A 23246-nucleotide genomic window follows, 5' to 3' on the forward strand; every position below is an offset into this window, starting at 1 on the left:
CAATATACAAGACAGCTTAACAATTTTGTTCAGCCAGACTAGCAACATCTAGCATTCTTAGTTATCGCCTTGTTCTCTTTGGTGGCACTTCATTTTTTTGCTGACCCCTTCTGCATTCTCCTGGACTGGCTTCTCGTTTGCGTCCTTGTTTAGCCACAGGAGATAGCTGACTCCTTGATCTGTGAAAAACACAATCCAATGATATACAGTAGGTGTACAGACTTGGATCAACACATTCAGTTTAAAATTCTATTCTTGATTACAATTCCCCAAACGTCATTATAATGTGACTCAAATTATCCTTTGTGGCTTTACAGCCAAATCATCAGTGGGGCATAATTTGATTCACGTAAACAGATGAATTAGAAGCAGGCACAGACCCCTTGATCCTCCTCTGCCATTCAGATTACTTTGTTTCTTTACCACTTGAGAACCTTTCACCTCTTGTTCATCGAGAATATATCTATCCCTGTCTGAAAAGTATTCAACAACTTTGCTTCCACCACCATTTCTGGAAGACCGTGCTGTCAGAGGAAAAAAGAAATTCTCACCTAAACCTTAGATTCTAGATTAAAAGTAATAGATTCTCCCACAATACATGCCAAGACCCCACACAATCTTATCGGCTTAATAAAGTCACCTCTTTTACTCTTCTAAACAACAACAGATACAATTGTAGTTTGTTCAAACTTTCCCCTTATGGTAATCCACTAATCCAGCTATTAGTCAACTGTTTCCATCGTCAAAGAGGGTAATCCAAGATGGAGGACGGGAAAAATTTCTGGCTGTAAGAGCTGCTCCATTTTTTGAGGTATTTTAGGTGCTGGAGGTGATTTCCTCGAATTCCAGGAGCAGCAATTACTGTTTTATATGCTGTTGCATTGTTTTGGAACTTTTGAAAAAAAAAGTCAAAACAACAGCAGTTTTAAAAGGGACAGGAACAGAAAAAGGAAGCACATGGTGAGGACAGTGTGAGAGAGAGAGAGAGAGAGAGAGAACCTGCACAGTTACTGCCTTTACTGTTTCTGAATTCATGTGTCGCTGGATATTGGAGTGCATCGGGGAAAATTAACAAACAGTGAATTTCACAACTAATCTTGGAGGAACCAGTTTGGGTGAAGTTCACAACACAGAATCAGATAAGTTAATTGTAGTTTTAAGTATAATGCTGCTGGATGTGAACCTTATCAGACCGAGTGGATCAGTTGGAGAGACAGATAGAAGCAATGAGGAATTTGCAACAGCAACGATATGTGATGAATGCCAGTTTTAGGAAGGGGGAAAGTCTCAGATGCAGTCATAAAGATGGGTTAACTCCAGGAAGGGTCAGAGAGGTAGGCACCTAGGGCAGGAGTCTTTTGTGGATATACTCATTTCAAACAAGTATGCTGTTTTGGAAAATGTAGGGGGTGATGGATTCTCAGGGGAACGTAGCATGAACAGCCAAGTTTCTGGTATTGAGACTGGCTCTAATGCAACGAGGGGTACGTCGGCTTCCAAGAGATCAATTGTATTAGGGGATTCTGTAGTCTGAGGTGCAGACAGATGTTTCTGTGGCCAGCAGTGAAAAATCAGAATGGTATGTTGTTTCCCTGGTGCCAGGATCAAGGATGTCTCAAAGAGGGTGCAGAATGTTCTCATGGGAGAGAGGGGCTAGCAGGAGGTCATTGTCCACATTGGAACCAACGATATAAGAAGGGAAAAAGTTGAGATTCTGAAGGGAGGTTACAGAGAGATGGGCAGAAATTTAAAAAGGAGGTCCTCAAGGGTAGTAATATCTGGATTACTCCCAGTGCTACGAGCGAGTGAGGGCAGGAAGAGGAGGATAGACCAGATGAATGCATGGCTGAGGAGCTGGTGTATGGGAGAAGGATTCACATTTTTGGATCATTGGAATCTCTTTTGGGGTAGAAGTGACTTGTACAAGGAGGACAGATTGCAACGAAATTGGAAGGGGACTAATATACTGGCAGGGAAACTTGCTAGAACTGCTTGGAAGGTTTTAAACTAGTAAGGTTGGTGGGGGGGAATTGGTGGTGGGACCCATGGAGATAGTGAGGAAAGAGATCAATCTGAGATTGGTACAGTTGAGAACAGAAGTGAGTCAAACAGTCAGGGCAGGCAGGGACAAGGTAGGACTAATAAATTAAACTGCATTTATTTCAATGCAAGGGGCCTAACAGGGAAGGCAGATGAACTCAGGGCATGGTTTGGAACATGGGACTGGGATATCACAGCAATTACAGAAACATGGCTCAGGGATGGGCAGGACTGGCAGCTTAAAGTTCCAGGATACAAATGTGACAGGAAGTATAGAAAGGGAGACAAGAGACAAGGAGGAGTGGCATTTTTGATAAGGGATAGCATTACAGCTGTGCTGAGGGAGGATATTCCCAGAAATACATCCAGGGAAGTTATTTGGGTGGAACTGAGAAATAAGAAAGGGATGATCACCTTATTGCGATTGTATTATAGACCCCGTAATAGTCAGTGGGAAATTGGGAAACAAACTTGTAAGGATAATAGGGTAGTTACGGTAGGGGATTTTAACTTTCCAACCATCAACTGCCATAGTGTTAAAGGTTTAGATGGAGAGGAATTTGTTAAGTGTGTACAAGACAATTTTCTGATTCAGTATGTGGATGTACCTACTAGAGAAGGTGCAAAACTTGACCTATTCTTGGGAAATAAGGCAGGGCAGGTGGCTGAGATGTCAGTGGGGGAGCACTTTGGGGCCAGCGACCATAATTCTATTTGTTTTAAAATAGTGATGGAAAAGGATAGACCAGATCTAAAAGTTGAAGTTCTAAATTGGAGAAAGGCCAATTTTGACGGTATTAGCCAAGAACTTTCGAAAGCTGATTGGAGGCAGATGTTCGCAGGTAAAGGGAAGGCTGGAAAATGGGAAGCCTTCAGAAATGAGATGACAAGAATCCAGAGAAAGTATATACCTGTCAGGGTGAAAGGGAAGGCTGGTAGCTATAGGGAATGCTGGATGACTAAAGAAATTGAGGGTTTGGTTAAGAAAGAGAAGGAAGCATATGTGAGGTCTCGACATGATAGATCGAGTGACTCCTTAGAAGAGTATAAAGGAAGTAGAAGTATACTTAAGAGGGAAATCAGGAGGGCAAAAAGGGTACATGAGATAGCTTTGGCAAATCGAATTAAGGAGAATCCAAAGGGTCGTTACAAATATATTAAGGACAAAAGGATAACTAGGAAGAGAATAGGGCCCCTCAAAGATCATCAAGGAGGCCTTTGTGTGGAGCCACAGAAAATGGGGGAGATACTAAATGAATATTTTGCATCAGTATTTACTTTGGAAAAGGATATGGAAGCTATAGACTGTACGGAAATAGATGGTGACACTTTGCAAAATGTCCAGATTACAGAGGAGGAAGTGCTGGATGTCCTGAAACGGTTAAAGGTGGATAAATCCCCAGGACCTGATCAGGTGTACCCGAGAATTCTGTGGGAAGCTAGAGAAGTGATTGCTGGGCCTCTTGCTGAGATATTTGTATCATCGATAGTCACAGGTGAGGTGCCGGAAGACTGGAGATTGGCAAACATGGTGCCACTGTTTAAGAAGGGTGGTAATGACAAGCCAGGGAACTATAGACCGGTGAGCCTGACCTCAGTGGTGGGCAAGTTATTGGAGGGAATCCTGATGGGCAGGATGTACATGTATTTGGAAAGGCAAGGACTGATTAGGGATAATCAACATGGCTTTGTGTGTGGGAAATCATGTCTCACAAACCTGATTGAGGGTTTTGAAGAAGTAATAAAGAAGATTAATGAGGGCAGAGTAGAAGAAGTGATCTATATGGACTTCAGTAAGGCGTTCGACAAGGTTCCCCATTGGAGACTGATTAGCAAGGTTAGTTCTCATGGAATACAGGGAGAACTAGCCATTTGGATACAGAACTGGCTCAAAGGTAGAAGACAGAGGGTGGTGGAGGGTTGTTTTTCAGACTGGAGGCCTTTAACCAGTGGAGGGTGCTGGGTCCTCTACGTTTTGTAATTTACATAAATGATTTGGATGTGAGCATAAGAGGTACAGTTAGTAAGTTTGCAGATGACACCAAAATTAGAGGTGTAATGGACAGCGAAGAAGGTTACCTCAGATTATAACAGGATCTGGACCAGATGGGCCAATGGGCTGAGAAGTGGCAGATGGGAGTTTAATTCAGATAAATATGAGGTGCTGCATTTTGGGAAAGCAAATCTTAGCAGGACTTATACACTTAATGGTAAGGTCCTAGGGAGTGTTGCTGAACAAAGAGACCTTGGAGAGCAGACTCAATAGTTCCTTGAAAGTGGAGTTGCAGGTAGATAGGATAGTGAAGACGACACTCGGTATGCTTTCCTTTATTGGACAGAGCATTGAGTACAGGAGTTAGGAGGTCATGTTGCGGCTGTACAGGACATTGGCTAGGCCACTTCTGCAATGTGAGCAGTTCTGGTCTCCCTCTTATCAGAAAGATGTTGTGAAACTTGAAAGGGTACAGAAAAGATTTACAAGGATGTTGCCAGGGTTGGAGAAGTTGAGCCATAGGGAGAATAGGCTGGGGCTGTTTTCTCTGGACTGTCAGAGGCTGAGGGGTGACCTTATAGAAGTTTATAAAATCATGAAAGGCATGGTTAGGGTAAACTGACAGACCTGCTGTGCTTTTCCAGCAGCTTCTGTTTGTGTTCCATGTAATCCCAGTCATTTGGTTTTCCTCCAGCACCACCTTATTTTTAAGTTTTTATAATTATCTCTCTGCCTCATTTAATTAGATTATAGGTCATCTATTTGGTTGTTATTAAGCTGTTGATGCTTTATTCACACCGTCTAAGACTCTTCGTCACCTGCACAGACTTATTATTCGACACTCCACTCACACCATTTGTATGACCTTTTGATCTCTCTGCCCATAAATTGTGTTCTATGTACTTCCCTCTTATTTCACCTGACGAAGGGGCTTTGCTCCAAAAGCTTGTGATTTCAAACATACCTGTTGGACTATCACCTGGTGTCTTGTGATTTCTGACCTTGGCAATAAGGTAGTAGCAATAGCAAAGCACATTATAATGCTTAAATCAGCAATTGTGTCAGCAAATGGTACAGGAGACAAGAGTTGAAATCGCAACATGGTGGCTAGGAATTCAAATTCAAGTGAACATAAAAAAAAAAGACCTTCAGCGGTGGGCATATAAAATTAATGGATTATCATAAAATTAAAACAATCGGGTTGTCACTGAAGTCTCTAATGGGAAGGAGATCATTTGTCTTTGCATGGTTTGGGAAGGAGGGGAGTGACCTGTAAAGGCAATTGGGGGTTTGGGGGGGGGGATGGTGGGGTGGGGAGGTGAAAGAGGCTTGCAAAAGGGGAAATGAGTCTGAAAGAGGCAGAGTGGCTACAAAAGGGAGAAAAACAGTTTACATTTTTTAAATAAAGGATGCTATTGTAATAAATACTGTGTCAGTTAGATAATCTAAGATTAAACAGTTTATTTCTCCATAATCACAGAATCCCTACATTGTGGAAGCAGGTTATTCGACCCATTGGGTTCACACCAACCCTTCAAATACCATCCCATTCAGACCCATCCCCACTCTCCTATCCCTGTAACCTCGCATTTTCCATGGTTAATCTGCTAAGCCCGTACATTCCTTGAAACTATGGGTAATTTAGCACAGCCAATCCACCTAAACTGTACATCTTTGGCCAACTAAAGATTAGTATTTGTTTGTTGTTATACTTCAAAGTATCTTGTTTTTACTTAAGGTGCAGTCATTGTATTACAGACAAATATGCAATCATTGAACTGTGATCCAACCAGTCTGCAGAAAGCAAGTTTAGGATGTAATGAAGTATATGACAATATTGTTTGAATAAAGTATCAATATCTCTTCACAGGTCCTTATGCTATCCTCACAACTTATTCTTTGTATCATCAGCAAACTTAACATATGTGTAATATATACCGATAATAGTTAGCAAATGTAAATAGTTGATGCCCCAAGGACATGGCACATTATCAATGGAAATCCACGTACACCTCACTTACATGTCACCCTTTATCCACATTGCATGTTGCTTCCCAGAAATCTCAAACTTTTGGCAAACTTATTTATTAAATATCACTCACATTAAAAAAAATTGTTAATTGTTAGGCTTGATGTATTTACAAGTGCATCAAATTTTGTCACAAAACCATTGAAGAGTTGAAAATTAAGTAAGTAAAAACCAATTTCTCTCCAAAAAACTGAATTTTAAGAGATCTTTCTTGGGACCAATTGAAATGTCTTAAACAATTAAATATGCACAAATTATCTGGAAGCAGGATAAACATTTGTGGCATTACCTTGTAACTGACATTGTTACTGGAGCTTTCATAGCTTTTGTATCAGATGTTAGTTTCTCTTTTGCTGAAGCTGATGAACGCCTTTCTCGTTCAGTCACTGGGAGATGCTCAGGGCTACTAATTCTTTTGGCTGCACGAGTAGTTGGTTTATTCTGAATGTTCAAATCAGATGTCTGGCTTCTGGAATATAAAATAGGAAAGCTTTACTGCAGTTGTACAGAGTCTTGATGAGATCACATCTGTGGTACTATATATAATTCTGGCCCACTTGTTTGAATATTGTTTTATCCATTCAGAGAAGGTTCACGATCGGGATGAAAGAGCTATTTTATCAAGCAAGGTTGAACAGGTTGGACCTCCACCTACTGGAGTTTAGAAGAACAAGAAATGACCTTGAAACTAAATATCCTCACAGATCCGATAGGGTAGGTACACAGGATCCCTACGATGTGGTAAGAGGTCATTAGGCTCATCGAGTCTGCACCAGACTCTCTGAAGTGTACTTCACCCAGACTAAACCCTCCCCATAACTCCACATTTACCAGGGCTAATCCACTTAGCCTGCACATCTTTGCACTGTGGAAGGAAACCTGAGCACCCTGAGAAAACCCATGCAGACACGGGCAAAACATGTAAACTCCAAACGGTCACCCAAGGCTGGAATCAAACCTGGGTCCCTGGTGCTATGAGGCAGCAATGCAAACCCTGAGGGACCATGTCAACATCTATCTTGACAATGTTTCTATTTGTGAGTGAAAACTAAGAAAAAAATACTCTATTTTAGGACAAGGTAGGCAATGATAGGTAATGTGCCCTTTAAACTGCGCGGCTACTTAGAGGATCTGTGCATGTTAATTAGCATGCAGATGGATCGAATACTGGTTCTAGAAGCTGCTGGCACCTCAGACATCCACACAGCAGCAACATTAGAAGGAACATAGGAGATAGGGAGATATTTTTTTCACATTGAGGATTGTTAAAACATGAAGTTCTCTTCCCCAGAGCAGTTGAACAGATTTTTGATCGACAAGGAATTATGGGGGACAGACAGGAAAATATACTTGATAGACCACAATCAATTCAGCCATGTTTCAACAGAATGGCAGAGCATGCTCCAATAGCCGAATGATCTACTTCTAGTCCTATGTACTACGTTCCACAAAATGGATAAAGTACCATTGTATGTACTGAACCTGACAGTAGCCAATCCCTTTATTTGGTAAAAATGACGACTGCAGATGCTGGAAACCAAATTCTGGAGTAGAGAGGTGCTGGAAAAGCACAGCAGTTCAGACAGCATCCAAGGAGCAGGAAAATCGACATTTCGGGCAAAAGCCCTTCATCAGGAATACAGGCAGAGTGCCTGAAGGGTGGAGAGATAAATGAGAGGAGGGTGGGGGTGGGGAGAAAGTAGCATAAAGTACTATAGGTGAGTGGGGGTGGGGATGAAATAATCTTGGACGATGCCTGAACTGCTGTGCTTTTCCAGCACCACTCTCTCCCAAACCCCTTTATAGCCTGAATATCAGGTATGATACAAGGTCTTAGTCATAACAGTTTTATGTGATGCTACTGCGAAAATCCTAGCATTAGCACAGACGACTAATCCTTTCATAGCCAACTGATCACAATTAATTCCATGAAGGTGCTCATCTATTTAACTAAAGGTCACCTATGCAACTAAGGTCAAAATGGAAGAATTGACATATTGTTGCAAAAACCAATCATGAATCAGCATGACAAGCTCAGATTTCTGAAGGATGCTCCTTTGGGAAATGTAGTGGGTGAAAGACTCTCAGGGAATGTAGCTATGATAGCCAGGTTTCTGGTACCAGGACTGGCTCTAATGTAATGAGGGGTATGCTACATTCCAAGTGGTCGATTGTGGTAGGGGAACTCTCTAGTCAGAGACACAAACAGATGTTTCTGCAGCAACAGTGAGACATGAATGGTGTGTTGCCTCCCTGATGCCAGGATCAAGGATATCTCAAAGGGTGCAAAATATTCTTAAAGGCGAGATGGACCAGTGGGAGCTCATTGCACACACTGGAACTAACAACACAGGAAGAGATAAGGATGAGATTCTGAGGACAGAATAGGGGAAGTCAGGCAGGAATTTAAAAAGGAGATCCTCGAAGATAGTAATATCTGGATTAATCTCAGTGCCACAAGTTAGTGAGGGTAGGAATAGGAGGACAGAGCAGATAAATCCATTGCTCAGGAGCTGGGGCAGGCGAGAAGGATTCACATTTTTGGACCACTGGAATCTCTCTGGGATAGAAGTGACCTATATATGAAGGGCACCTGAATTGGAAGGGGACTAATATACTGGTGGAGAGATTTGCTACAGTTGCTCAGGAGGATTTAAACTAGTGGGTGGGGTGGGTGTGGTGTGGGGTTTGGGACCCAGGGAGATGCTGAGGAAAGACAGCTGTCTGAGACTGATACAGTTGGGAAAAGAGTAAGTCAAACAGTTTGGAACAAAGCAGAGAATGAGGTAGGTCTGTTAAATGAAACTTCAATGCAAAAGGCCTATCAGGTAAGGCAGATGAGGTGAGGGCATGATTGCGAACACAGGGCTAGGATATCATAGCAATTACAGAGACATGGCTCAGGGATGGACAAGACTGGCAGCTTAATGTTTCAGGGTACAGATGCTACAGGAAGGACAGAAAGTGGAGGGGGATGGCGTTTTTGATTAAGGATAACAATACTTCTGTACTTAGGGAGGATATTCCTGAGAATATATGCAGGCAAGTTATTTGGGTGGAACCAAGAAAGGAATGATCACCTTAATGGAATGGTACTATAGACCCCCTCAATAGTCAGCAAGAGATTGAGAAACAAATTTGCAAGGAAATCTCAGTTATCTATGACAATAATAGGGTGGTTATGGTATGAGATTTTAACTTTCCATACATAGACTGGGACAGCCATAGTGTTAAGGACTTGGATGGAGAGAAATTGTTTAGCATGTAGAAGAAAATTTTCTGATTCAGTATGTGAATGAACCCATCAGAGAAGGTGCAAAACTTGACCTACTCTTGGGAAAGAAGGCAGCGTAGGTGACGGAAGTGCCAGGGGGTGGGAGCACTTTGGGGTCACTGACCATAATTCTATTAGCTTTTAAAATAGTGATAGAAAAGGATAGACCGGATCTAAATGTTAAAGTTGTAAATTGGAGGAAGGCCAATTTTGACGGCATTAGGCAAAAACTTTCAAAAGCTGACTGGGGGCAGATGTTCACAGGTAAACAGAAGGCTGGAAAATGGGAAGCCTTCAAAAAGAGGTAACGAGAGTCCAGAGAGTATGCTTCTGTTAGGGTGAAGGGCAAGGCTGGTGGGTGCAGGGAATGCTGGATGACTAGAGAAATTGTGGTTTTGGTCAAGAAAAAGGTATAGAGAGAAGGGATCGAGTGAATCCCGAGAAAAAGGCAGTAGGATTACGCTTAAGCAGAAAATCAGGAGGGCAAATAGGGACATGAAATAGCTTTAACAAATAGAGTTACGGAGAATCCAAAGGGATTCTACAATACATTGAGGAGGACAAAGAGGTTACTAGGGATAGAATAGGGCCCCTTAAAGATCAGCAAGGCTGCCTACGTGTGGAACTGCAGGAGATGGGTGAGATACTGAACGAGTATTTTACATCAGTGTTTATTGTGGAAAGGATATGGAAAATATAGAACATGGAAAGATAAATGTCCATTTTAAAGGTGGTGGTGCTGGATATCTTAAAAAAAAGTTGATAAATTCCCAGCACCTGATCATATGTATTCTGGAACTCTGTGGGAGCCTAGGGAAGAGATTGCTGGGCCCCATACTGAGATATTTGCATCATCGATAGCCACAGGGGAGGTGCTGGAAGACTGGAGGTTGTCTAACGTTGTGCCACTATTTAAAAAAAAGATGGTAAGGAAAAGCCAGGGAACTTTAGACCAGTGAGCCTGACATCGGTGGTGGGCAAGTTAATGGAGGGAATCTTGAGGAACAGGATTTACATGCATTTGGAAATGCAAGGACTAATTAGAGATAGTCAACATGGCTGTGTGTGGGGGAAATCATGTCTCACTAACTTGATTAGGTTTTTTAGAAGATTGATGAGGGCAGAGAGGTGGATGTGACCTATATGGACTCCAGTAACGCGCTCAACAAAGGTTACTTATGGTCAATCACATGGAATACAGGGAGATCTAACTATTTGGATACAGAACTGACTCAAAAGGTACAAGACAGAGGGTGGTGGTGGTGGAGGATTGCTTTTCAAACTGGAGCCTTGTGCCACAAGGATCAGTGCTGGGTGCACTGTTTTTGTTATTTATATAAATGATTTGAATATGAACATAGGAGGTATGGATAGTAAGCTTGTAGATTACACCAAAATTGGAAGTGTGGACAGCGAAGATTACCTCAAGAGTACAATCGGATCTTGATCATATGGGCCAATGGGCCAAGGAATGGCAGATGGAGTTTAATTTAGATATATGTGCTGCATTTTGGAAAGGCAAATTAGGGCAGGACTTATACACAATGTTAAATTCCTGGGGAGTGTTGCTAAACAAAAAGAGACCTTGGAGTGTCTATTCACAGTTCCTTGAAAGTGCAGTTGCAGGTAGATAGGGTAGTGAAGAAAGTGTTTGATATGTTTTCCTTTATTGGTCAGAGCATCGACTGTAGGAGTTGGGAGGTCATTTGCAGCTGTACAAGACATTGGTTCGGCTACTTTTGGAGTTCTGTGTTCAGTTCTGGTCTCCCAGCTACAGGAAGGATGTTGTGAAACTTGAAAGGCTGAGTAAAGATTGACAAGATGTTTGGGGTTGGAGGGTTTGAGCTAGGGAGAAGAGGCTGAACAGGCTGGAGTAATCTTCCCTGGAAGATCAGAGACTGAGGGGTGACTTTACACAGTTTATAAAATCATGGGGGGCATGGATAGGGTGAATAGCCCAAGTCTTTTCCCAAGGGTGGGGGATAGGTACCACACATTAGGCTTCTTAATAACAGCCCATAGTGTTGGAGTAGCGTATTATCATGGATAAAGGATTAGCTTACTAACAGAAGAGAGAGTTGGAATAAGAGGAGTACTTTCAGGATGGCAACATGTGGAGTACCACAGAGATCAGTGCTGGGCCACAATTATTTAAATATATATTAATGACTTGGATGCAGAAAGTGAATGTACTATAGCTAGGTTTTTGGATGACACAGAAGTAGGTGGCAAAGCAACTGATGAGGATGACAGAGTCTGCACAGGGATACAAACCGATTAAGCAATTGGGCAAAACCTTGGCAGATAGACTATAATGCAGGAAAATGTGAAGTTATGCACTTCGGCTGGAAAAATCGAAGAGCTGATTATTTTTAATAGAGGAAAGCTGCAGAGTTCAGCATGTACTAAGGAAGGTAAATGGAATGTTAGTCTTTATTTCAAAGGAAATGGAGTTTAAAAGTAGGGAAGTTGTGTTAAAACTATACAAGGTATCAGTCAGATTACTACTGGAAGACTGTAAACAGTTTTGGGCTCATTATCTAAGGGAAGATATCCTAGCCTAAGAGACAGTGCACAGAAGGTTCACTGGGCTGATACCAAATACAGAAGGACTGTCTTAAGAGGTGAATTTGAATAGGTTGGGCCCATACTCATTGGTATTTAGAAAGATGAGGGCGACCTAGGGGACTTGATAGGTTAGAGGCAGAAAGGTTGTTTCCCTTTGTGGGAGAGTTTAGGACCAGAGGCATTTTTTCAGAAAAAGGGATCACCCACATAAAACAGATAAGGATGAATTTCTTCTCAAACGATGGTGAATCTGTGGAACTCTTTACTACAGAGGTCTGTAAAGGCTGGCTCATTACGTATATTCAAGGCTGAGAAAGACAGATTTTCAATTAATAAGGCAATCAAGGGTGATGGGAATAAGTTAGGAAAGTGGAATTGAGGATTATCAGATCAGCCATCATCTCATTGAATGGTGGAGCAGAATTGATGGGCTGAATGACCTTCTCTGCTCCTACATCTTATGGTCTTGTATTGTGAAAGCCAAGGGAAACCTCTACTGATCTGTTAAGTGTCTTTCAATTCATTAAGGGCCCTCAACCAGGTAGGCATATAAACTAGTAAAATACATCAACTTCTCATACTATTCACTTCATAAAAGCGAGAATTTGAAGAAAGGACTAGGTGTAATTGTACAATTTTTAATCTCAGTGCTGCTATTAGGAAGTTACCTTAGTTTTAACACTAGAAATGGACAAAGTCAATGGAAAGATACAATAATTGAATATTTCTTTTTTCAAAAAGTGTACCTCTTTAAATTGTCACAGTTATAAAGCAGGAAATCACCTTGTTCTTTCTTCAAGTTTGGTAGCAATTTTGCCTCGAGATTGTGTTGGTTTTTCTACATCTTGTTCTTGAACTGGTGCAGCTTCTGAATGGGGTTTGTGCATTTCTTCCTCTATTGTATTTTTCTCCTCTAATGGCATTAATAACACAGCATGAAAATGTATTAGTATTGGTATCTAAAGACCGAAATATTAGAAGATGTCTTTAATTTGAAAAGTGACCAAGTGACCACAGTATGAAAAATGTTAAACTGAGATTGGTCGATACATACCTGAATGAAGATGCCTTCGCTTCGAGGGATTTTCTAATGGAGAGCATGGACGCTTGGGTTTTTTTTCTCTCTGACAGGAACTTTGCTCTTCAGCACCTTTAACAGATTGCTCCTCCTACATTGGGAGGAAAACTTATATTATCACATTGCATTTAATTTTTTTTAAAGCAAGATATACACCTGAGCAGAAAACTTAGTACCATCCTTCCAGAGTCCTCAAAATATTCACCTGTACAACATATACATAGCATATTAATTAGGAACTGTAATTATTACAATGCAGTGTTTTGACTATAGAACTGGCACACAAATGCAATTAATTATGAAAAGCATTGATAGTATTTGATCCAAAACTCCCAAGTATTCTTTATTTGAAGGAACAATTTTAATGAGTTTATATAGCAGACATACCAGCAGTGCATAGGTATAAATGCTAGGTGAAGAGAATTTAAATTAGCAGTTGAATAGCCTGCCTACATTCATTGTGTAGGTATCCAAGTAAAGTGGTTACTTTAGTGACACAAGGGATAGCTGTCATTAACAATCAAATCGTATTCCAGCTTGTATTAGAGCATTCAGGAGGATGAAAATTGGAAAAAGAGGGACAGAGGTACTTGGAAGGAGAAATAAAATCAACACTTGGCCAAAAAAATTCATGTGAAATCACAACATTAAAAAAAGCTTTCAGACCTAATATTTCATGTATTTTACTGAAACAAATTAACATAGCCTCTTACATCATACAGCAAATCGCTCATCCCTTGACAGTGCTAGTTTAAGGCTGATTTTGTCCTGTTTTATTCAACATACAACACATTGAGATAGATTAAAGCAGTGTGAATAGAAAACCAATTTAAGTTGCTCCAGATCGCAGGTTACTGGATCTAAACTTACAAAGCAAACATCTATAAAACAAAATGAATTATGTTCAACGAAAGAGACCTTCCTAATTGTTAGATTACCTGTGTCTAGCTAGTAATTACAATTAATACAAATTCAGAATCAAGCAATTTGTACTGCTTAACTGTGATCAAGAACTGCATTTCTTTGTGGAGAGAGGGACAATTTATACAGACAATGCTGGGTAAAGGTATCTTTGCTTAAGCACTTGCTGGCGAGTGGTGAAATAAGAGATGCGCTGGCATATGCACAGAAACAAAGAAAATATGAGAAGTACACCATTCAACCCTTTTAGTCTGCTCTGCCATTCATTATGGTTACTGCTGATCATCCACTTTCCTTCATACCCTTTGATCACCTTAGCTTCAAGTGCTTTACCTTCTTGAAATCATACAATGTTTTGGCCTTTACTACTTTCTGATCACAAATTCCAAAAACTCATCACTGACTGGCTGAAGAACGTTCTCATCTCAGTCCTAAACGACTTACCCTGTATCCTTAAATTTTGACCCCCGGTTCTGGATCCCGCTGTCATTGGGAAACATCTTCCTGTATCGACCCCACCTAGTCATGTTAGAATTTTATAGGTTTCTAAGATTACCCCTTCACTCTTCTGAACTCTACCAAATATCATGCTAACTGATTCATTCTCTTCTCAGACATAAACAGTCCACAAATAGTAAGGAGAAGGCAGCACACAAGTATACTGTTTAACTTTCATATTTTCTGAATTTTCAAAAGTGGGTGTTACTGAGTGACATATCTTCCCTGAAATACAGTAATCATAAAAAATTGGGATAGAAGGAGAATGGGTGGTTGCCTGTTACAGTACTTGAGACTTCCAGGGCAGAAAACATTTGATTACAGGTACAATTAGGGACTTAGAAGTGGATCTACATATAGAAGCAAGTCAGAAGACTGGGACAAGGTTAATTGCTCTTGCAAAGATGAGGTATAGATACTATGCATGGCAAGTACCTGAATGGATTTGGATTTGCCTGCACTGCTAACAACTTGCTTTCCATTGCCATAGACATTATTAAGGTTCAGCAGTACCAAATTAAATACCAAATGTTAGCATTGCTAACAACAAGAATTAATAGAAATAGGAAAGTGAAAGAAAGTACTCCTTTGAAAAGACTAAATTAAAGCTGATAGGATTCTAGGTCATACTTTGAATTTACACATTCGACCAATGTTGGGAGTAGGGTGTGCAGCTCCAAACCTTCCATAATAGGAAAGATAATGCAGTCAGGGAAAAAAATGGACATTCACAGATTAAATACTGTAATAAAGGCTACAATCTAGACTATAATAAAGGCTTTGGTTATTTCAAGACATTTTTAAAAAATTAATCATTTAGAATTCCAATCATGTGAACTATTTAATGTTAATGAGTACAGAACATAGGAGAAATACTATTTTTTCTTTGAAAAAAATTGACCAAATCAGCAAAAGCAAGGTGATCTATACTTTCAGGTCAAAATCCTGGAACTCTCCCCCTAACAGCATTGTGAGTGCATCTACACCAAATGGACCGCAGTGGTTTGAAGAAAACACTTTGCTACTATCCTCTCAACGGTAACTTGAGATGGACAATAAATGCTAGCCAGTGAGCAAAGTTCATATCTGCTAAATAAGAACACTTGAGCAGTATACATGCTTCGAATGCAGAAGTTCACTTTACAATATTATGTAATACTTTGTGTTATCAGCCAGAAACACGCCAGTCACTTCTTGGTCAAGCATAATTTGGTAAATTGCAGGCTAGTATCAGAAACATGATTGTGAATAATGGTATACTAACTTAAAAACTCAACTAGCTCTTTAATATACGTTTTATATTATAATATAATATAATCACCTGCTTTTCCTGTCTAGTCTATGTGCAATTTGGATTTACTCTGTAATTGACTGTGAATGCATTCGATTGTGGTTTAGCTATCAGATTCACTAGCTAGAAATGAGAAATGAATGCAGTGTTGCCAGAGACAACAATAAAAATTGGAATCATTCCTATGATGGAGACTGCCTCACTATCATTGCCTGTTCATCAAATCAGTATTGACTAATTGTACCTATGTGGAATCCATGATAGTCAAATGGAGCTGGCGAGTTGAATTTACAATTGTGAAAGCAATTTCCAGTAGATTCTTCTCTTCACTGCAGGCACTTTCTTTTGGCCTTATTCTTTCATGGATTTTCGTGTAAGCCCCACAGTTGTTAAATGTCAACATGACTTTTCAGACTTAAGATATGTTTTCAACAAAAGTGACTACAGTTAGTCAAAAAAAGCAGCACTATTATATGGTTTCTTATTTTGTGGGAAACACAGACACAAAACAACATTGTGAAAAAAAAGTGTAAGGAGGGGAATTTCCAAACTTTAGAGCTTTCTTTCAACCATTACCCACCCCATTCTTTTGCATGTTACTACAAACCATCACAGTTTTGTAACTCAGATCTTCTCTCACCTGAAAACATTTTGTTGACAAAAGTTAGCATTTTGTTTGGAAGCAAACTGGATTATGAGACAGCAATTTAAGAATGTTATATCTTGATGCTAACACTACATGTGGAAATACTGTCAAGGGTGTCAAGTTATTTGGTGAATTCATTCACCCTCTTCTACAAGGTGAGATTACATTACCCTGGTACATAAGCTGCTGCAAGCCTGCTTAAACAAGTCTGAATTCAAATTAAACTGCAAATTTGGGAATGAATAGCAAATTCAAACTAACAAATTTGATCTGAGTTTCTAAGGAAGCAATTATTATTCATTAGGAAGCATTATTTTTCACTTTGAATAAAGCACCTTTTAATCAAAAGTAAACTGAATTATAAAGCCTTAAAACTGGCACTGCTCCCACAGGAAGAGGTGTTTATTATAGCTTTTCAAAATCATGGAAAGTTGCTTTCACAAATGACTTGTTACTAAACGTCAGGGATTCCATTAGGTAAGCAGAAGACATGCCAGGTTCCATATCAAAAGCAGAAAGGGAAGGGTATGGAATAGGAAGCACACTAGAATCACCAGTGATAGTTGAACCATTTGACATTTTACTTTCCAGCAACATGTACCCTTGCTATAAAGCTACTTACCGCAACTTCATCTTTCCACTCACAACTGGCACTTGTGATTATCTCTGATACAACATCCTGCTGAACTGGCAACTCTACATGAATGGGTAAAGAAATTTAGTAAGGAAAACTCTTCGCAAGTTTGTGTTACAAGTTCTGTCATTCTTATTGGCATAAATCCATATAAAGAAAATGGCTACCTGCAGGAACACTGCAAGAAAATATCAATTTCTGTTCACTCACATCCAAGTCAATTCATACATATCTAATCAACATGAAGTTGTTTTGTCACAATAGGATGGTAATATGTACAGATATTAAATTTCAATGAACTTTAAAAGCACATCCAGGACACAATAGAATAAACAGGGCTTGATCCACGAAGTTAAACATTAATTTTCTCCATGATTGATATATGGTGGCAGCAGCGTGTACTTATATACCATCTGTACTGCAGCAACTCACCAAGGCTCCTTGTAAACTCATGACCTCCACCACCTAGAAGGACAATAGAAACAGACTCATGGGAATACTACCACCTGCAAATTTCCCTCCAAGCAACACACCACCCTGACTTGGAACTATATCACTGTTCCGTCAATGTTTGCAAAATCAAATGCTGAAACTCCCTTTCCAGCAGCACCATAGATGGACCTGAACCAAACAGAAGGCAATTGTACAAGAAAGCAACCCCCAACGTCTCAAGGGCAATAAGAGATGGATATCAAATGCTGGCTTGCCAGTAACACACACATTCATGACGAAAACGCAAACTTAGGTAAAGTTTGAGCAGTCAATAGTAGGCATATCAAATCACTTCAAAACCACTAAGCTTTCCACTGTTGAGAAATACATTTTGAGAAAAATGTGAATGCTTTCCACAACTATCAGGTTTGTAGTTCCTTTTTTAATGGTAACCTGTAGGCACAGCAAGACACTGCCACTGAAAGCTGAGAGAACTGCTTGAAATCTTGCCCCTGTAATATTGGGAAGGAAAATCAGTGGTTCTGAACAGATTGCATCATACAAAAACTCTAAAGCCAAACTCTCAGTGCATTTTTGACATTGAGTTTTTTAATATTCTTGGTCACCAAATCAATGAGAGATCTTTGTACATTTTCTCCTTACCTTGTTTTTTCACATTCAACAGGTCACATTTTGATTCCAATTCTTCAACTTGCTGTTCATTACATAAAACTTCTTTGATATTTGCTGAAGTACAACCCTTTTGCTTTTCAGAATCTTCTAAAGAAGATTCAACCACACTTTTGGAACTAGAGGATGCCGCATTGCTGAAGTTTTCATCAAGTGTCGGAGTGGCTGGTGAAAGAGGATTATAATGAACAAACTGTGCTCTGCTTGCAGCTGGATGTTGAAGACTTGCATCATTTAATGTTGGACCTTCTGGAGAAATAGTCTGATAAGGAGAACATAGAAAGCCTTGTTGTTTCACATTGAGAGGAATGTTTAACTCACTTATCCTTTCAGCTTGGTCATGAGCTGGGTCCTCAGTTTGTTCTTTTTGCAACAATTCTGCACTACAATTACCAGTTCTGATTTGGACAGATTTTTGCTCTTTGTCACCATTCGGCACATCCTTTAAATGGCTGCCTTCACTTGCTCCACTTTTATAGGCTTCATTTCTCTCCTCTAACTGGTCTCCACTTTTCAGAAACTTCTCTGTTTCCACCAGTAAATCTCCTGCGCCACTGTGTCCAATTGCTTGCGTATCCACCATGTTTTCTTCTGATTTTAACTGGGAAATTGCTGTACCAGCTCCTTTTTCAGCACTCTGATGAGTTTGTACTTCTTCCTTTGAACTTGATGTAAGGTTTGCAGAATGTTTCCCTGTATCATCGGTTTTGTCAATATCTTTCATTTGCTGTTCCTTTAATTTTGATTCTGAACTTCTGGAATAATTTTTCTTCTCTGTCTCACTACTTTCAAGAACTTCCTGAAGGTGCGCTTCAGATTCTGGTTGATCATTCTCAGGTTCACTTCTTTCTTCAGTTCCAATACCTTGAGCAGATTTCACATTTTTTTTGGACACTGGAGCTAAGTTTTCCAGTTTACTTTTTGTTTCACCGTTTTGAGTATCTTGATAGCTAACTGCAGGTGATTTGGAAAAGTAATTTTGAGACTCATTTTCTTTCAGTTTTTCAATTCCTTGATTATTTTGTATTGTATCCATCAATCCTGTTTGAACATTTTCAAAATTATCCTTCTTTTCTACTTCATTCTCACAGCTTTGTGCTTTTCCTAGGGGCTTTTCTTGAAGAGTTTCAGAATATTCTTTGGACTCTGACCAAATATATTGGAAATCATTTTTCTTTTCCTCACCTTTTTCACTGTCTTGAACGTTTTCTTGATCTTCTTTTGATCGAGAACTTTCAGAGTATTCCATGGATTTTAAATATTGTATGTTTTCAGAAATACATTTGTCTGTTACTTTCTCACTGTTTTGAGAAACCTGTGGCAAATTTTCTTCGTATTTTGATCGAGAGCTTTCAGACTGTTCTTTAGATTTTAACAATGAATGTTGAAAAGGTTCCCATGATTTTGACTGAATAGTTTCAAAATCATGTATTTTCTCCACGTTCTTATTAACTTCATCTTCCTGCAAGTCTTCCTTGGACCTTGAGCGGGACTTCTCAAAATACATGCTTTTTGAATCATGCCTTTTTTCAATTTCTTTCTCAGTGCTTTGAATGTTGTCTTGCAAGTTCTCCTTGAATTTTGATTGAGAGCTTTCTGAATGCTCTTTGGGTTTTGACCAAGTGTTTACAGAATCATGCTTCTTCTCCATTCCTTTTTCATTGTCTGGGATATCATTCCATACTGTTTCTCTGAACTCTAATTCAGAATTATGCCACTTTTGTGCTTTCTCAAACTGAATTACTGCCTCTAATTTTTCCTTCGATTTTAATGGTGATGTCTCTGAATCTCTGGATTTTACCTGAATATTTTCTGAGTCATGTCTTTCTTCTATTCCCTTCTGATTACATTCAATATTGTCCTTTGGCTTTGACTGAGAGCTTTCAGTGCATTCTCTTGATTTTGACTTCGAGCTTTCAGTGCTGTCTCTTGATTTTGACTGCGAGCTTTCAGAGTTGTCTCTCGACTTTGACCGTGAGCTTTCAGAGTTGTCTTTTGATTTTGACGTTGAGATTTCACATCTATTTTTTGATTCTGAGCGCGAGATTTCAGAGCTGTCTTTTGATTTTGACCACAAGAGTTCAGAGCTATCTTTTGATTTTGACTGCAAGATTTCAGAACTGTCTTTTGATTCTAACCGTGTGATTTCAGAGCTGTCTTTTGATTCCGAGTGTGAGATTTCAGAGCTGTCTTTTGATTCCGAGTGTGAGATTTCAGAGCTGTCTTTTGATTTTGACCGCGAGAGTTCACAGCTGTCTTTTGCTTTTGACCGCGAGAGTTCACAGCTACCTTTTGATTCTAACCGTGAAATTTCAGAGTTGCCTTTTGATTTTGACCGCGAGATTACAGAGCTGTCTTTTGATTTTGACTGCGAGATTTCAGAGCTGTCTTTTGATTTTGACTGCGAGATTTCAGAGCTGTCTTTTGATTTTGACCGCGAGATTTCAGAGCTGTCTTTTGATTTTGACCGTGAGATTTCAGAGCTGTCTTTTGATTTTGACCGTGAGATTTCAGAACTGTCTTTTGATTTTGACTGCGAGATTTCAACATTGTCCTTGGACTCTGACTGTGTGCATTCAGTGCTGTCTTTTGATTTTGACTGCAAAATTTCAATGCTAACCTTGGGTTTTGGCTGTGAGTTTTCAACATGATCCTTGGATTTTGACCGCAAACTTTCACAGCTGTTCTTTGGTTTTGACCGTGAACTCTCACTGCTATCCTTGGATTTTGACCGTGAGCTCCCACAACTATCCTTGGATTTTGACTGCAAGCTTTCAAAGCTATCTCTGGGTTTTGACCGAGAACTCTCAATGCCATCCTTGGATTTGGAACGTGAGCTTTCAATGTTATCCTTGGGTTTTGACCTCGAGCTTTCACCACTGTCTTTGGGTTTTGATCTCGAACTTTCTGCATTGTCCTTGGGTTTTGACCGTGAGCTTTCAACACTGTCCATGGATTTTGATCGTGAGTATTCTATGCCACTCTTGGATTTTGACTGCGAGTTTTCAACAGAATCCTTGGATTTCAACCCAAAGCCTTCAATGGAGTCCTTCGATTTTGATCGCAGACCTTCTGCACTGTCTTTCGGTTTAGGTCGTGAGTTTTCAGCAATTTCCTTGGATTTAGACGCTGAACCTTCAGTACTGTCCTTTGATTTTGACCATGAGCTTTCAATACTGTCCCTGGACTTTGACCGCGAGCTTTCAAAGCCATCCCTGGGTTTTGACCGCAAGCTTTCAACACTGTCCCTGGATTTTGACCTTGAGTTTTCAACACTGTCTTTGGATTTTGACCTCGAGCTTTCAATGCTATCCTTGGATTTAGAGTGTAAGCTTTCATTGCTGTCCTTGGATTTTGATTTTAAACTTTCAACAGCATCCTTTGACTTTGAACGTGAGCTTTCATTGCTATCCTTGGATTTAGATCGTGAGCTTTCAATACTGTCCTTGGATTTTGATTGAGAGCTTTCACTGCAGTCCTTCGATCTCGACTTTGTGCTTTCCAAAGTGTCCTTTGATTTCAAACGTGAAGTTTCAACTAATTCCTTCAATTTTGACTGAGAGCTTTCAGAATTGTGTCTCCTTTCTATTCTCTTCTCATTACGCCTATCATCATGCAAATCTTCCTTGGACCTCAAGCGCGCATCTTCAAAATTCTTTCTCTTCTCTTTACTCCTCACATCTTCCTGAAAATTTTCCTTTGATTTTGACTGAGTGCTATCAGATGTGTTTTGAATCTCCTTCACTTTCTCATGACTTCTTGAATCTTCTTGCACTCTCTCTCTGGATTTTGACCAAGAGCTTCTAGAATCACTTCGCCTCTCTTTGCCTTTTGCATCTTCCTGCACGCTTTCTTTAGATCGCGACCGAGAGCGTTCAGAATCATTTCTCTTTTCCTTGCCTTTATCGTCGTGCACACTTTCTTTAAATTTTGTTCGAATCTGCTCAGCTTCATTTTTCTTTTCTTTGCCTTTCTCATGGCTTTTAACATATTCATATGTGTTTCCCTGTAATTTGGGGTAAGGGCTTTCAGAATTATTCTGTTTTTCTTTCAACTTTTCACTGGCACTAGGATCTTCTTGAAAGTTTTCTTTGAATTTTGGTCGAGCACTTTCAGCATCACTCCTCTTTTCTTTGTTCTTCTCATGGCCTTTTGCGTCTTCTTGTATATTGTCCCTGGATTTTGACAAGAAGCTTTCAGAATCGCGTCTTTTTTCTTTCCCTTTTTCATCACATTTGTCTTCCTTCACTTTTGAGTACTCTTTCAGTTTAAGATCTTGGCTCTGTTCAACTACAGGCAAATCTGAAGAATTAGAAGAAACTGAAGTTTTGTTGCCAGTCTTTGATACGAAAACATGGAGGCAATTCGGAATGGCTTTCTCCTCTGAAGGGTTCCTCAGTTTGTGATCAATATCTATATGAACGTTGTCTGCAGAACCACTCTTAGACATGATCACTTGCTCATCACTTTCTTCTTTATCTTTCTGCTTAGATGCTTCTTTATCATTCATATTTCCTTCTGTTTCAAAGTTCAGTTTATTAATTCCTGTCACTTTTAATGCTTCCACATCTGAATCTTGAGTGGAAGAATTTCTTCTTAGCTGTTTTCGACAAGGCTCACGATCTACTTTCAATTCATTTCTGTTCTCATTTAATTGAATACACTCTGAAAGTCTCCTCAATGGCTTTGATGGTACATCGGAGGGTGATGCACTCTTGGAATCTTTTAAAATAGAAGAAGCGACCACCTTTTCTTTGCTCTGAAAAAGAAACTTAAAGCAGAAATTTACAATTAAATTATAAGAAACAAAGCAATCAGCCCAATTTTTACAAACACTAAATTGAATGGAATTACCTGTCTAATTTTTACAGTATAATAAAGATTAGCATTGAAATGAAAACTACTTATTTTAAATGATCAAACTATAATAGTGCAGAAAAATGATTATGCATCACAGTGTTCAAAGAAACTGGCCGAATTACTCTATTGCATACAAACAAGACAACAGAAGTAATCTTTCAAAAGCAAGTAAGATCAAAATTCAAATGTTTCATCAATTTATGTCACGTAATGCACTCCATTTTCAGTAGTAAGTATACATTATCCTTTAAACTAATCAAACATCAATTTCTACTTTGCAGAATGAAACAAC

General features: G+C 39.6%; 1 protein-coding gene across 4 annotated transcripts in view; it reads right to left on the reverse strand.

The window, feature by feature from the left end:
- Positions 1 to 28: 28 nt before the first annotated feature.
- The window catches only part of bod1l1 (biorientation of chromosomes in cell division 1-like 1), a 66561-nt gene continuing 43343 nt past the window's right edge, over positions 29 to 23246 (reverse strand). Inside the window, exons 10-16 of one of the 4 annotated variants that reach the window (XM_072555824.1) lie at positions 18068 to 22865; positions 17405 to 17437; positions 16961 to 17034; positions 12959 to 13073; positions 12688 to 12817; positions 6352 to 6531; positions 29 to 179 (exon numbers count right to left, since the gene is read on the reverse strand). In XM_072555824.1, the coding sequence (XP_072411925.1) occupies positions 62 to 179; positions 6352 to 6531; positions 12688 to 12817; positions 12959 to 13073; positions 16961 to 17034; positions 17405 to 17437; positions 18068 to 22865 (5448 nt within the window). In that variant the 3' untranslated portion in view covers positions 29 to 61. Of the gene's footprint in view, positions 180 to 6351; positions 6532 to 12650; positions 12818 to 12958; positions 13074 to 16960; positions 17035 to 17404; positions 17438 to 18067; positions 22866 to 23246 lie in introns of those variants that run through there. The other 3 variants (XM_072555873.1, XM_072555899.1, XR_011954512.1) reach the window with 3 other exon arrangements.

Source organism: Chiloscyllium punctatum, chromosome 1 (assembly GCF_047496795.1).
Source record: "Chiloscyllium punctatum isolate Juve2018m chromosome 1, sChiPun1.3, whole genome shotgun sequence".
NCBI lineage: Eukaryota > Metazoa > Chordata > Chondrichthyes > Orectolobiformes > Hemiscylliidae > Chiloscyllium > Chiloscyllium punctatum.